At 41.4% G+C, this 15,380-nt stretch overlaps 1 protein-coding gene and 1 long non-coding RNA gene across 2 annotated transcripts; both read left to right on the plus strand.

Annotated features, from left to right (window-relative positions):
* Positions 1–292: 292 nt before the first annotated feature.
* On the plus strand, positions 293–2,645 carry LOC121839700 (cilia- and flagella-associated protein 251-like). The gene is made up of 3 exons (XM_042299949.1): positions 293–354; positions 713–760; positions 895–2,645. Exons 2-3 carry the CDS (start codon positions 718–720, stop codon positions 2,643–2,645), a joined length of 1,794 nt encoding a protein of 597 aa, XP_042155883.1. The 5' UTR covers positions 293–354; positions 713–717.
* A 654-nt stretch (positions 2,646–3,299) lies between these two features.
* LOC121839656 lies at positions 3,300–3,781 on the plus strand. The gene is made up of 2 exons (XR_006079147.1): positions 3,300–3,371; positions 3,453–3,781. It is a non-coding gene; the product is annotated as an uncharacterized LOC121839656 (long non-coding RNA).
* Positions 3,782–15,380: the final 11,599 nt, after the last annotated feature.

Below are 15,380 nucleotides of genomic sequence, written 5' to 3' on the forward strand. Positions count from 1 at the left end.
TGCACCTGTGTAATGATCATGCTGTCAGGTGCATAGATTATTTTAGTAAAGGAGAAATGCTCACTAACAGTGATGTAAACAAATTTCTGAGAAATAAGCTTTTTGTGTGCATGGAACATTTCTGGGATGTTTTATTTAAGCTCACGAAACATCGGATCAACACATTACATGTTGCGTTTATATTTTTGTTCAGTATAAATTAGGGCCTGTCCTATACAGATGATGCTTAATTTGATAGAGCCAGACACAGGCAGGGTGGAAGTGGTAGCCTACATCTCTGAGGGAGGGAGGGCTGGGTCTTGTGTTAGACATCAGAAAGTAAAACCACAGCACGGCTTATGTGCTAAATCTACGGTGAGTACATCAACATCTTCCTATGTGACTTTATTTATGAACAACCAAAGCCTTTAACAGAATTGGGTTTTGTGTCATTTCAATTTGCATATTTTTTAAATTATTTTGTTGTTCTCTTTGTCCTGACTGTCACTACTTGTCGATGTGTTTTGATATATTTCTGCATCCCCTATTCTGACAGGAAGCTAGTTGAAGCAATAACAGACGAGAAACCTAACACACTTCCTGTCAGAAATCAGAAGAATTTTATTGTAAAAGATGCTTTCAAATGTTGCCGAAACGTGTCTCTTGGTAAATTGACTAACTTAAAAGGCACAGAAATCTTATGACATATAGTTTGACTTTACCTATTACCTAGGGAAGATGGAACAGAACTTTGCTGATTTGTTAACGGATGCATTTTCAGGTAAGCATTATGCAGGTTGAAGCTAGAGCACTGGAACTTCACTGACATTTAGTACAATCATTTCCTGAAAGTTACAAGAAATATATTATTGCTTGGGTTTTCTGTCATTATTCGCCATGTTGATGTTGTTGCAGACACATCCCTCCCATCTTTCCCTGAAGGAGGGTTCGACTTTGAGCCTCTTGATTTTGACGAAGCCAAGACAGAAATGTCCTCTGGAAGATTACCAGTGCTGAGAGAGGAAGAGGAAGATGTGGATGAAGGACAGGAAGAGGAAGAGCCTGGTGGAGAAACTGGAACTGTACCTGACCCTATCTCAGTGAAGACATATGATGTGAGTTTGACTGAAGAGGATACACAACATATTGATGATGAGGAGAAGTGGGAGGAGGAGGAAGAGGAGGGCAAGGAGGAAGAAGAAGAGGAGGAGGAGGGCAAGGAGGAGGAAGAGGAGGGCAAGGAGGAGGAAGAGGAGGAGGAGGGCAAGGAAGAGGAGGAGGAAGAGGAGGGCAAGGAAGAGGAGGAGGAAGATGAAGAGGAGATCACCTCAGGAGAAGAAGAGGACACAGGAATAGAGAACATTGGCTCCCCAGGGGGTAGGTCTGTGGTTGTTCACTGCGACGAAGAGAATATAGAAAATATCGTAACTACAGGACAACCTTTTGCCCAAGAGGAGAGGGAAAACCCCAACATCAGAAACATAGAGCAAGGTACTTACGAGAACAGCGATGTGAGTTGTTTTGAGGGTGTTACTGAAGATGTCACCATGGAGATCACAGCACATATAAGTGAAGGGATTGAAGAAGAGGAGAGACCGGCAGCTGAAGAAAACCAAGAGAAATCATCTGATTCAGACCTGGAGGTCCTGACAAGCTCTATCCCTGAAAACCAGAGAGAAGAGGGAAAGAAAGGAGTGAACTTACTCTCCCCACATTTTCCCCAGGAGAATGAAGAGGAAGAAGAGCAAGAGGAACCTGGAGCTCCAGAGATTGTTTCTGATTGTCCGGATCCCGCAGCAACACAGAATCTGCAATCTATTATGGTCAATACCTTTGTGGAACACCCGCATGAGGCGAAAATTAAGGACTTCCTAGGGGATGACCACCAAGAGGCAGGTGAAAGCTTTGCAGATTACCCCTCTGACTTCTTTCCAAGTGAATACGACAAGGATGGAGGGAAAGGGAGAGAGCGAAACAAAAATGGGAGCACACTGTCTAGTCCCTCTGAGGGTCATTTAAAGATAGACGAGAATGTCGACCCAGAGAGAGAGATAACCGAGCAGAAGGATAGCCATGTACAGGGAGAGGAAGATGAAAAGGTTGATGTGAGACCTGCTATCTCTCTGAGCGTAGAAGGCAAACAAGATTTTGCAGATTGTGCAATGTGTAATATCAATATTGACATTAGCATGAGCAAGATTATTGAAGACAATCTTGAAGCTGATAGCTCCAGTGATAGTTCCAGTGATAGCTCCACTGATAGCTCCAGTGATGGCTCCAGTGATGATGAGAAGGATAATGAAGAACACCCAGCCCTGCCAAGATACCAGGGTCTTCCTCAGAGAGACTGCAGATCTGATGTTTTACCTCTACCTGACTGGGAGGGTGGAGAGGAGAACATCTCCAAGCAGAGTGTTGCCGACCTGCATCTTTCAGACACCATCTCTGTCCCCACTTTTACCCTTCACAGTGAGGCTGGACTCAGTACAGCAGACGTAACCAGGTGTGACAGGGGTAAGAGGAGTCCAGGCAACATGTCATCATCTGACTCTGAGGATCATTTTCCGGGAGAATTTTGTACATTGGAGACTGAACTAAGAAAGGACAAAGGGAGACTTGGATTTGGGGTAAAGAGGAGTATCTTCGAGAAATCCCGCCGGAGCTAGAAGGAAAGTTGGAGAACCACCTTCACACCAATATAAACTGGGACACAGGGGATAATAACGTGGACAGGAGTGGTTTCATTCTAGATTACCAGTACGAGGGGAGCGGAATCACAGTCGGAGAGGAACAATTTGCAGATGATGAAGAAGAGGAGGAGAGGAGTTGGAAACAAGAGAGAGTGAGAATCGAGGCATTCTACAAGTTTTATAATGACGAAGAGGAGGAGGCCATGGAAACAGAAGGTGCTTTTTCAAGGAGGAAGCCTAGAGTTCAGTTCTGCATGGATCCCCTGCCTCAAGTCATTGAATATACAGACAGGTAAGAGAAATTGCCTACATAAAATTACTCAAGACACCCGCCAACCAGGAAATGCTTATTTCTACTTGCACAAGACATGTCATTTGTACTGTCACTGTGGTAGATAGATAAGTGAAATAATTTCCTATATTACTGTCTGTCTACTGCGTTCTTAGCAGCAGTGACACGGATTTGGTCGACGGCGCATCTGACGGAGATGAGGACCTGGATTCTACAGCAAGGCTTGAAGTGAGAGCTCTCTCTCTCTCTCTCTCTCTCTCTCTCTCTCTCGCTTAGCCACCAGCAGCACATGACAATGCAGTGTGTCTATTTCAGGAGCAGCGTGAGCCTGAGACTCAGGGAGTCAGAAGCCACAAGGAGAACTACAAGATCTCAGCAAAATAACTCGGACACACAGCAAGAGAGACTGGGTAAGTCTTTACCCCACAACTTTCTGTAAAAAGGGCTTCATGAAATTGATGGGATTCCTCTGACACACTGTGTTTGTGTAGTGTCTGAGGGTGCTGAAGTTCCTGCTGAAGATGGCCCTTTTGACATTGATTGGACTTTTGACATTCTGGTGGACAACAGACCTAAAGAACTTGGACTGGTGATCTGGACCAAATACAGTTTTTGCAAACGTCTGTACTGTATTGTCAATATGCCTATGCCTGAAAATAATTACATAATAAAGTAGCAGCAGCTAAGTAGAAAATGCTTACTTGTAAGGAAAATACTCTCTCCTTATACTGTAGTTGCTGTCACTTTTATTTTCATAATGTCTTCATCTGTTTTGATGGATAATAAAAAGGGGTCTATTTATATTCCTATTTAACTTTAAGGTTCAGCATTTTATATATTGTTTTACATCACAGATACCAGAAAGCTTGGCTTTTTCCACACAAATATAAGCCTTATTGTCTAAATTCTCTGGTACTATGTGACTTTTGCTAGAGCGTAAGATATACCTAAGAAGCTGCTGTCACGGGTGAATGATTTTTTAAAGAGGAACCTGAAGCAACGTTGTAACAATCATATAAATAGAATAAATCAAACGGACATCCGCCATTCAAGTCAATGACGGTATAATGAGCGGACTGGTGGTCATTGGGAGTGTACCCACCCATAGGAGCAAAGCAGGAAGTAAAAGCAGGAAGTGCACCCATCAATATAAATCAAATTCATTTTATTTGTCACATGCTTTGTAAACAACAGGTGTAGACTAACAGTGAAATGCTTACTTATGCTGTGGATTTGTTGATCCAACTCAATTGACATTACAATACGTACATTCTATTGCATGAGCCACATCAGGTAATATAATGTAAATGAACAACTCTACATTACCATGGAAATTATCGCATCACAATAACAGGCAGCCATTGCGAGTGTACCAGTCAAACTGCCAGGGTAGTACCAAAGACAGTACAGTATGAAGAGGGGCCAAAACTACTTATCCAAATAGATTGTTTCTATTTCTTTAAAAAAAATTCAAAATACAGATCAACAATTTACATTCTTATTTTATCCAAATATAAATCCCCGATGACACTTGTAGCCGATGTTAGCTAGCTAATCTCATGCGTTAGAAACACGTCGTCGGGTCTAACGGTCGTCTCGCACCGAACTGCGCATGTGCCAACCGTCAATTCAAACGCACTCCTTCGATTAAAATCTCGTTTGACGAAAATGAAAAACTGTTTGTTTCCATTTTCAAAAGCGTTCCCCGGAAGTCTCGCGATGTTACCCCTCTGGGTTTTTAGAAACTTTGTGGTTAGAGGGTCCAAGTCCGTTCTATTCATAATATTTCTATGGTAGCAATGTGTGGAAGTGGGTGGTGCCAGAACATTGTTGATTTTTGCAAATTAAACTGTAGTTAATGTAGCCAGTCAACACGAGTAATTTTCCGTTGCAATCAAAGAGCAAAATATATAGGCGACAGTATGGCCACACTGAGAAGTAAATCTGACCAAGAAATCAGGGAACTGTTGGACGAGTATGGAATTAAGCACGGGCCTATCGTTGGTAAGTCATGCTTTCATTTTTTAACGTTAACGATAGCTAGCTAAGCTTACCCAGCCCATAGCTGAATAATGTTTTAGCAAGCTACTGTAGCTAATAATTCCTAGCCTACTGTGTAGGCCTGCCTAATAAATAGACTAACGTTATGTTTATGACCAGACAGTCTCAAATGTATTGAGGATATTATAATAGTCATGTAGCAATGGTTTCATTGCATTACTGAGCCACGTCTAACATTTCTGCATTTTGGAGACACTACAAGACCCCTGTATGAAAAGAAGCTAAAAAGAGGCCATGGCCAAAGACAAGAAAGTCACAAAACCATCCTCAGACAAAACCTTCTACAGAGAAGAGCGTAAGTTATACATGCATGATAACACAATGCTACATTATGTATACATATACTATCTTTAGACTGAGCTAAGTGGAAATCAGGAATTATATTTTTTGTCGTTTAGCAGAGGCTTTTATCCAGTGACTTACATGAGCAATGAGGGTTAAGTGCCTTGCTCAAGGGCACAGAGACAGTTTTTCTTTCTTCATTTCAGAGGAAGAAGTCACTTACGTTACCTATCGGACACCAGTAAGTATCCAACCTTGGGTTGATTCATTAGTTCACAGTTGCTTCTACATTGTAAATATGAATTTGTTCTTAACTGACTTGCCTAGTTAAATTAAAAATAAACACATCTTATAGCTGGAAAATCAAACAGTCTTACCATCAATTTTATTCTGTTTCTCATATTTGCAGGTTATAGCGAAGGACCTTCAGGAGATGGAAAACCCTACATGAGGTCAAGACCAGAGTATAGTGAGATGGACTTTGTGGATGAGTACGTTTGTTTACAGATTTTTTGTTATCCAGTGTTTTTTTTTTTTATGGTCAGTTGATTTTAAAGTGGACCAATAAAAAACGAATCCCCTTGTTTCTCTCTCCTTTGCAGAAAACTCTATTCGAGATCAAGACCAGAGTACAGCAGTGGAAGGCAATACGTTGATGAGTGAGTCTCTTGTTTTGAAAGATTTCTAATTAATTATGTATAATAATGTTTTCATAGCTTGGTCCCAGATCAGTTGTTTTTTTTAATGCTGTCTATGCCAAGTCCTATGGTCGTTGTCATGCCGACGAGAACCATATGAGTTGGCAATACTTGACAAACAGATACTGAATCTATGCTAATGTTCAGGGATGTGTGATTCCTACTTTTCTGACATTTATCCTCCATTCATATTCCGTGCCTTCAGAAAGTATTCAAACCCCTCGACTTATTCCACATTGTTGTGTTACAGCCTGAATTCAAAATGGATTCAATATTTGTTTTTGTTTTTCCTCACCCATATACACACACGATACCCCATAATGACAAAGTGTAAACACGTTTTAAGCCATTTTTGCAAATGTATTAAATTAAATACAGAAATCTAATTTACATAAGTATTCACACCCTGAGTCAATACATGTTAGAATCACCTGTGGCAGCGATTACAGCTGTGAGTCTTTCTGGGTAAGTCTTAAGCTCTTTGCACACCTTGATTGTACAATGTTTTCCCATTATTCTTTTCAAAATTCTTTAAGCTCTGTCAAATTAGTTGTTGATCATTGCTAGGCAACCATTTAAGTCTTGCCATAGATTTTAAGATTTTAAGCAGATTTAAGTCAAAACTGTAACTTGGCCACTCAGGAATATTCACTTTCTTCTTGGTAAGCAACTCCAGTGTAGATTTAGCCTTGATTCAGGTTGTCTTGCTAAAAGGTGAATTAGTCTCCCAGTGGATAGCAAACTGAAACCAGGTTGTCCTCTAGTTTTGCCTGTACTTAGTGCCATTCAGTAAACATTTTTATAAAAATTTAAAAACTCCCCCATCCTTAACGATTACAACCATACCTATAATATGATGCAGCCACCACTATGCTTGAAAATATGGAGAATGGTACTCAATGTGTTTTGGAAAGTTTTATATTCTGTACAGGCTTCCTTCTTTTCACAGTGAATTAGGTTAGTATTGTTGATCTATCCTCAGTTTTCTCCTATCACAGCCATTAAACTCTGTTTTAAAGTCACCATTGGTCTAATGGTTAAATCCCTTTGTGGTTTCCTTCCTCTCCGGCAACTGAGTTAGGAAGGATGCCTGTATCTTTGTAGTGACTGGGTGTATTGATACATCCAAAGTGTAATAAATAACTTCACCATGCTCAAAGGGGATATTCAATGTCTGCTTTAAAAAAAAAAATGTGTACCCATCTAGCAATAGGTGTCCTTCTCTGTGAGGCATTGGAAAACCTCCTGGTCTTTGTGGTTGAATCTGTGTTTTGAAATTCACTTCTCGACTGAGGGACCTTACAATTATCTGTATGTGTGGGGTACAGAGATGAGGTAGTCATTCAAAAATCATGTTCAACACTTACTGCACATAGTAAGTCCATGCAGCTTATGTGACTTGTTAAGCACATTTTACTCCTGAACTGATTTAGGCTTGAATACTTATTGACTAAAGATATTTCAGCTTCTCCTTTATTATTTGGAAAAAAAAATATATATATAAATATATAAAAAAACATTCCACCCTCACATGTGGTATTGTGTGTAGGCCAGTGACACATCTCAATGGAATCCATTTTAAATTCAGGCTGTAACACAAGAAAATGTGGGAAAGTCAAAGGGGTGTGAATACTTTCTGAAGGCACTGTATATACACTGAGCAAAACATTAAGGACACTCTTTCCATGACAGCATTCACCTAGTCAATCTATCATCCTTTATTGATGTCCCCTGTTAAATCCACTTCAATCAGTGTAGATGAAGGGGAGGAGACGGGTTAAAGAAGGATTTTTAAGCTTTGAGATTAAATGAGACATGGATTGTGTATCATTCAGAGGGTGAAGGGTCAAGACAAAATATTAAAGTGCCCTTGAACGGGGTATGGTAGTAGGTGCCAGGCGCACCGGTTTATCAGGACTGCAACGCTGTGGTTGTTTTTCCACACTCAACCGTTTCCTGTGTGTATCAAGAATGGTCCACCACCCAAAGGACATCCAGCCAACTTGACACAACTGTGAGGAAGCATTGCAGTCAACCACAGGAGGTTGTTGGCACCTTAATCGGGGAGGACGGGCTCGCGGTAATGGCTGGAGCAGAATAAGTGGGATGATATCAAATACATGGTTTCCATGCATTTGATGCCATTTGCGCCGTTCCAGCCATTATTATGAGCCGTCCTCCTCTCAGCCGCCTCCACTGCAGTCAACATGGACCAGCATCCTGGTGGAAAGCTTTTGACACCTTGTAGAGTCCATGTCCCTGACGAATTGAGGCTGTTCTGACGGGAGGGTACAACCTAATATTAGGAAGTTGTTCATAATGTTTGGTATACTCAGTGTACATGGAAACTGCTTTTCTATGTTCTGATCACATACCTGAATATAGTCATGTGAGACTAACACCCCCCCCGTTTTCAGGCCCCATGTCTACAACACACCATCATACTCATCCTACTCCAAACCAACGCCTGTGGTGAAGTCTGGAGGTGTCGTTGTAAAGGAGGAAAAAACAGAGAGTTCTGGGAGACTGGTCCCTCTCTGGATCCAGTTTCTGGTCTTCCTGATCGTAGCCGGGTTCCTCTACTTCATATTTATCAACATGGAGTCCGTAGAGAGTAGCCCCTTTAACAGAATCCAATGATCACATTTTTACAAAATATGGGATAAGTTCATTAGGCAGAACATTTTAAAGAAAACAGTCCAAAATGGAAGTAAAACATTTTTTTTAACTCGTCCAATAATAAAATCACACATTTTCTGTTGGACAACGTTTTTAAAACGTTTTGCTACAGTGTGAATGAATACGTCCCAGTGTTCATATTTTGACAGATGAATTATGGAAATCCCATGCCTGTCATTCTTTGTGCTTGTGGTTTATATAAAAAGGTGACTGACATTGGATTCTGCCAAAGGAAAGCCAGAACATTTCCTTCCGTCCAGACTTGTATTTAGTTACTAGATGATGTATAGTATTCTGTTATCATACAACTATGTTACCAAAATAGGGTGCTTCTACTATGGGTAATAGTACTGTGAGAAAGTGTCATCACTATCTTCATCATCTCCCAAAAAATGTAGTGTCCACAGCTCATAGTAAATACATCTACCACATATATATACATATATATATATACACATATATACATATATGTTAGTATCAAATCAGAAATACACAAAAGTATGTGGTCACCCCTTCAAATTGTTGGATTAGGCTATTTGTTGCTGACGGGTATAAAATTGAGCACACAGCCATGCAATCTCCATAGACAAACAGTAGAATGGCCACTTTCAACATCATTTCCTCAAATTTTTGCCCTGCTAGTGCTGCCCCAGTTAACTAAAAGTGCTGTTATTATGAAGTGGAAACGTCTAGGAGCAACAACAACGGCTCAGCCACAAAGTGTTAGGCTACACAAGCTCACAGAACGGGACCTGAGTGCTGAAGCGCCTAGAGTGTAAAAATCGTCTGTCCTCGGTTGCAACACTCACTATCGAGTTCCAAACTGCCTCTGGAAGCAATGTCAGCACAAGAACAGTTCGTCAGGAGCTTCTTGAAATTGGTTTCCATGGCCGAGCAGCCACACACAAGTATAAAGCTCACTGCCATTGGACTGAAGCAGTGGAAATCAGTTCTCTGAAGTGATGAATCACACTTCACCATCTGGGTTTGGCGGATGCCAGATCGCTACCTGCCCCAATGCATAGTGCCAACTGTAAAGTTTGGTGGACGAGGAATAATTGTCAGGGGCTGTTTTTCATGGTTCTAGTCCCCTTAATTACGGTGAAGGGAAATCTTTACACTACAGCATACAATGATATTCTAGATCATTCTGTGTTTCCAACTTTGTGGCAACAGTTTGGGGAAGGCCCTTACCTGTTTCAACATGACAATGCCCCTGTGCACCAAGCGAGGTCCATACAGAAATGGTTTGTCGACATGGGTGTGGAAGAACTTGACTGGCCTACACAGCCCTGACCAACCACATCGAACACCTTTGGGATGACGCCGACTGCGAGCAAGGCCTAATCGCCCAACCTCACTAATCCTTGTGGTTGAATGGAAGCAAGTCCCTGCAGAAATGTTCCAACATCTTGTGGAAAGCCTTCCCAGAAGAGTGGAGGCTGTTATAGCAGCAAAGGGAGGACCAACTCCATATTAATATCCGTGATATTGGAAAGAGATATTCGACAAACAGGTGTCCACATACTTTTGGTCATGTAGTGTATTATGATTTGGTAATGGCTATTTGTGTAAATGTCCTGACGCAATGTGCTATCTAGTTGTATAGTCTGGCTTAGTCAGCCATATGCAGTATCCTCGTATTCTCTCTGCATCCTGGCAGGGGGTATACTACACATCAGCAACAAGGACTCTTGCCTAACTATTGTGAAAAACTATTTATTTGGAAGATAAGCTTGAAATGGGCATGGTCTAATTGAATCAAAAACACAAGTTAAGCTTTCTTCTTGAACATGAAAATCAATTGTTATTTTTGGTTGTTTTAAATGACATTAAAGTTCTAAATTCCAAGGTTCTAAATGGCATTACAGTTCTAAATTCCAAGGTTCTAAATGGCATTAAAGTTGAAAATGAAGTGCCTTAGCATTTTGACCTGTTAATGCTTCCATTCGCACTATTATACAAATGCAATTGCTGTGACACGGTATTGTCATTCAAATGTTCAGTGTGGGAGGTGGTTCTGTTAATTGTCTTATGGTGACGTCACGAGTACATGTTTCTACACCTGCAGTATCATTTGTAATACTCACTTTGACGTTACCATACACTTGTCTGTTTTTTTATCAGAGATCACTTTGGTCACACAAGAATGTTTATTGAGCACATGCCGTCCCATATGGCAACCTATTCCCTATATAGTGCACTACTTTTGTAGTGGGAATAAATAGGATGCAGTCTACAAGTAAATACTTTTCAGCGAGACAGTAACTCTTCACATATTTTTCTATCCAGCCATTTTGAGTCATTCCTATGAATCTCCCAACTTTAAAATAAATGTTTCTGTATCAAACAGAATTTCTGTATTTCTTTTTCTTTAAAATGATTGAATACAGGTTGAGTAAATGTGATCACAGATAAATATTTTTATTTATTCCCAGCAACATACGGTGAACAGAACTTAGTGATAGCGGCGAATGTGGTAACTGAGTGGAATATAAAACCCTGACACACATAGATTCTAGATACTAAAAGGGCAAAGCAGTCTACTAAAGATGGACATCGGCTAGTCAGTCCTCTACTGGAGATGGACATCGGCTAGTCAGTCCTCTACTGGAGATGGACATCGGGTAGTCAGTCCTCTACTGGAGATGGACATCGGCTAGTCAGTCCTCTACTGGAGATGGACATCGCTAGTCAGTCCTCTACTGGAGATGGACATCGGCTAGTCAGTCCTCTACTGGAGATGGACATCGGCTAGTCAGTCCTCTACTGGAGATGGACATCGGCTAGTCAGTCCTCTACTGGAGATGGACATCGCTAGTCAGTCCTCTACTGAGATGGACATCGGCTGAGTCAGTCTACTGAGATGGACATCGGTTAGTCAGTCTACTAGAGATGGACATCGGCTAGTCAGTCTACTAGAGATGGACATCGGCCAGTCAGTCTACTAGAGATGGACATCGGCTAGTCAGTCTACTAGAGATGGACATCGGCTAGTCAGTCTACTAGAGATGGACATCGGCTAGTCAGTCTACTAGAGATGGACATCGGCTAGGTCAGTCTACTAGAGATGGACATCATTTAGTCAGTCTACTAGAGATGGACATCGGCTAGTCAGTCCTCTAGTGGAGATGGACATCAGCTAGTCAGTCCTCTAGGAGATGGACATCAGCTAGTCAGTCTACTAGAGATGGACATCAGCTAGTCAGTCTACTAGAGATGGACATCAGCTAGTCAGTCTACTGGAGATGGACATCAGCTAGTCAGTCTACTGGAGATGGACATCAGCTAGTCAGTCTACTAGAGATGGACATCAGCTAGTCAGTCCTCTAGTGGAGATGGACATCAGCCAGTCAGTCTACTAGAGATGGACATCAGCTAGTCAGTCTATTTAGAGATGGACATCAGCTAGTCAGTCTACTAGAGATGGACATCAGCTAGTCAGTCTCTACTAGAGATGGACATCAATAGTCAGTCTCTAGTGGAGATGGACATCAACTAGTCAGTCTACTAGAGATGGACATCAGCTAGTCAGTCCTCTGTGGAGATGGACATCAGCTAGTCAGTCTACTAGAGATGGACATCAGCTAGTCAGTCTACTAGAGATGGACATCAGCTAGTCAGTCTACTAGAGATGGACATCAGCTAGTCAGTCTACTAGAGATGGACATCAGCTAGTCAGTCTACTAGAGATGGACATCAGCTAGTCAGTCTACTAGAGATGGACATCAGCTAGTCAGTCTCTAGTGGAGATGGACATCAGCTAGTCAGTCTCTAGTGGAGATGGACATCAGCTAGTCAGTCACTAGAGATGGACATCAGCTAGTCAGTCTACTAGAGATGGACATCAGCTAGTCAGTCTACTAGAGATGGACATCAGCTAGTCAGTCTACTAGAGATGGACATCAGCTAGTCAGTCTCTAGTGGAGATGGACATCAGCTAGTCAGTCTACTAGAGATGGACATCAGCTAGTCAGTCTCTAGTGGAGATGGACATCAGCTAGTCAGTCTCTAGTGGAGATGGACATCAGCTAGTCAGTCTCTAGTGGAGATGGACATCAGCTAGTCAGTCTCTAGTGGAGATGGACATCAGCTAGTCAGTCTCTAGTGGAGATGGACATCAGCTAGTCAGTCTCTAGTGGAGATGGACATCAGCTAGTCAGTCTCTAGTGGAGATGGACATCAACTAGTCAGTCTCTAGTGGAGATGGACATCAGCTAGTCAGTCTCTAGTGGAGATGGACATCAGCTAGTCAGTCTCTAGTGGAGATGGACATCAGCTAGTCAGTCTCTAGAGATGGACATCAGCTAGTCAGTCTCTAGTGGAGATGGACATCAGCTAGTCAGTCTCGGAAATCAACTAGTCAGTCTCTAGTGGAGATGGACATCAGCTAGTCAGTCTCTAGTGGAGATGGACATCAGCTAGTCAGTCTAGTAGAGATGGACATCAGCAAGTCAGTCTCTACGGGTAGAGATGGACATCAGCTAGTCAGTCTAGTAGAGATGGACATCAGCTAGTCAGTCTCTAGTGGAGATGGACATCAGCTAGTCAGTCTAGTAGAGATGGACATCAGCTAGTCAGTCTAGTAGAGATGGACATCAGCTAGTCAGTCTAGTAGAGATGGACATCAGCTAGTCAGTCTAGTAGAGATGGACATCAGCTAGTCAGTCTCTAGTGGAGATGGACATCAGCTAGTCAGTCTAGAGATGGACATCAGCTAGTCAGTCTCTAGTGGAGATGGACATCAGCTAGTCAGTCTAGTAGAGATGGACATCAGCAAGTCAGTCTCTACGGGAGATGGACATCATTAGTCTTGCAAATTCTAACTTCCAGATCGATCCGATCCTGGGCTTCCGAGGCTACATCATAACTACCAGCAAGATGATCCCAGCTCTGTTTGTGCTACCCCTCCTAACTATGGTCGCTTGGGTCACCTCTACTGAAACATAACTACACATTTATCTCACTAATCATGGACTGTTATCTGTGAAAACAACAATTCATGATCCTTGATGTAACCTCCTGTTAATTTACAATCTTGTAAAATAAAAATGGATTAAACTAATAAATAGTGTAAATACACAATGTATTAACAAGAGACCTGAAGAGAACAAATTGATTTCACAGTCAAAGCTTTGTCTGAATACCAGTATCATCAAAAAGCTAGCCTGGTCCCAGATCTGTTTATGCCATGTTGCCCACTCCTGTGGTCATTGTCTTACCAACAGTGGCAAAACAGCACAAACTGATCTGGGACCAGGCTATCAAACCTCCACCAATCAGGAGTGGTTGCTGCCAGACTGAAAGCATCCATCCACATGCTTACAAACCGAAACAGTTCGGAAGTTTGTGTTTATATTATGACAATTGTGACGTTTTGAATGTTGTTCATGCACACATTTTTTTTAGGCGAACTGGAACCCCTTCGTCGGTGATTGATCAATAGCAGAGATTATTCCGTAAAGTCTGTTCCAATTCATAAGAGACCTCGCTTTATGCCCTAAATCCCGTCACCATCTTGGCGGGCGGTCCAAATTATTAGCAAGGGAAGTTTGCAACGTCCAGCCCCTCGTTTTTAGACGAGTGTTTGTAATCTATGTATGCTTGTGTTCCCTCATGTGCTTTATGTATTGATTTGTTGTTAATAAATGCTTTAATTTTAATTAAAATAAAAAGCTTGTGTACAATTATGTTCACTTCGGGCCTGAAACTCCCCATAATTCAATTCATGGCGATTGTACATCCACTTAAGAAAGTATGCCAAAAATTAAAACAACATATGGAGTCAACATACACGTGTAAGTAAAAACGAATGTTAAATAAGTCAGAAATTGTGCTACTAATGCACAAACATAAGTCTCATAAAAGTAATGTTTTTGTTTGGTTAGTTTTTGGAAAATGGCAAATAAAACATTTTCCTTCTTCAGTCTTAATCAGGCAGGCTAATGTTATTTAGCTAATACATTTTCTAGCGATTATATAGTAGGCGTATATTAATACGTGTATATATGTAATGTAAGTAGACATGCAATCATAATTGGCTGAAAACATAATCTATAACGGGATGAACGAGGGACGAATTTCCGGGCAAGGGCGGTCTATTTAAAATCATTCCTTCCTCCCCGCCCTCCAAGTGTATTACTCGTCTTTTGTCATGACACGTCACTGGTCCACTTAATTTCAATGCTGAGGGGATAGGGTGCTTTTCGGTCTTCAAACCGACATGTTGTCATGCACATTATTTTCATTGCGAAATACTGCACCAAACATCTTAGTTAGATGTAAAAAATAAAAAAAATAAAAAATTACGCGACTAAAGTCTCTTGAGAAAAACGTAAAAAATGCAGATTTCTTTAGTTACTGTATCTTAGATTAATTCAGACTATTGTGAGGAAGTGTATACTGGCTACGGCGCCTCAAACTGGACAAACAGTACTACTGCCTCTTGTTTTTCAAGCGAAGGTCTTTTAAGGGAGTACGCGACCACACTCGTTCGGTTGCCTAGCCGAACTGCGGTATGCTGACGCCTTAAAGTGAATCAATCTTCAGTCCAACAAGTGTCCGCTGTTCTCTTGTTGACGTCAATAGTGAAAAAGTTTAACTGACCGTCAGTCTTATTCAACCATCATTTAACAATTAAAATCATTGGCATTGGAACTTAGTGCTCAGTAGCAATACGTAACCGAACGAAGCAGCTAC

This window comes from Oncorhynchus tshawytscha, linkage group LG16, assembly GCF_018296145.1.
Source record: "Oncorhynchus tshawytscha isolate Ot180627B linkage group LG16, Otsh_v2.0, whole genome shotgun sequence".
Classification (NCBI taxonomy): domain Eukaryota; kingdom Metazoa; phylum Chordata; class Actinopteri; order Salmoniformes; family Salmonidae; genus Oncorhynchus; species Oncorhynchus tshawytscha.

Bases quoted from the DNA above. Each gene is read 5' to 3' on its own strand.
- LOC121839700 (XM_042299949.1), top strand. From the start codon at position 718: ATGGAACAGAACTTTGCTGATTTGTTAACGGATGCATTTTCAG. The intron at 761-894 runs GTAAGCATTATG...ATGTTGTTGCAG, and splicing joins GTTAACGGATGCATTTTCAG to ACACATCCCTCCCATCTTTC.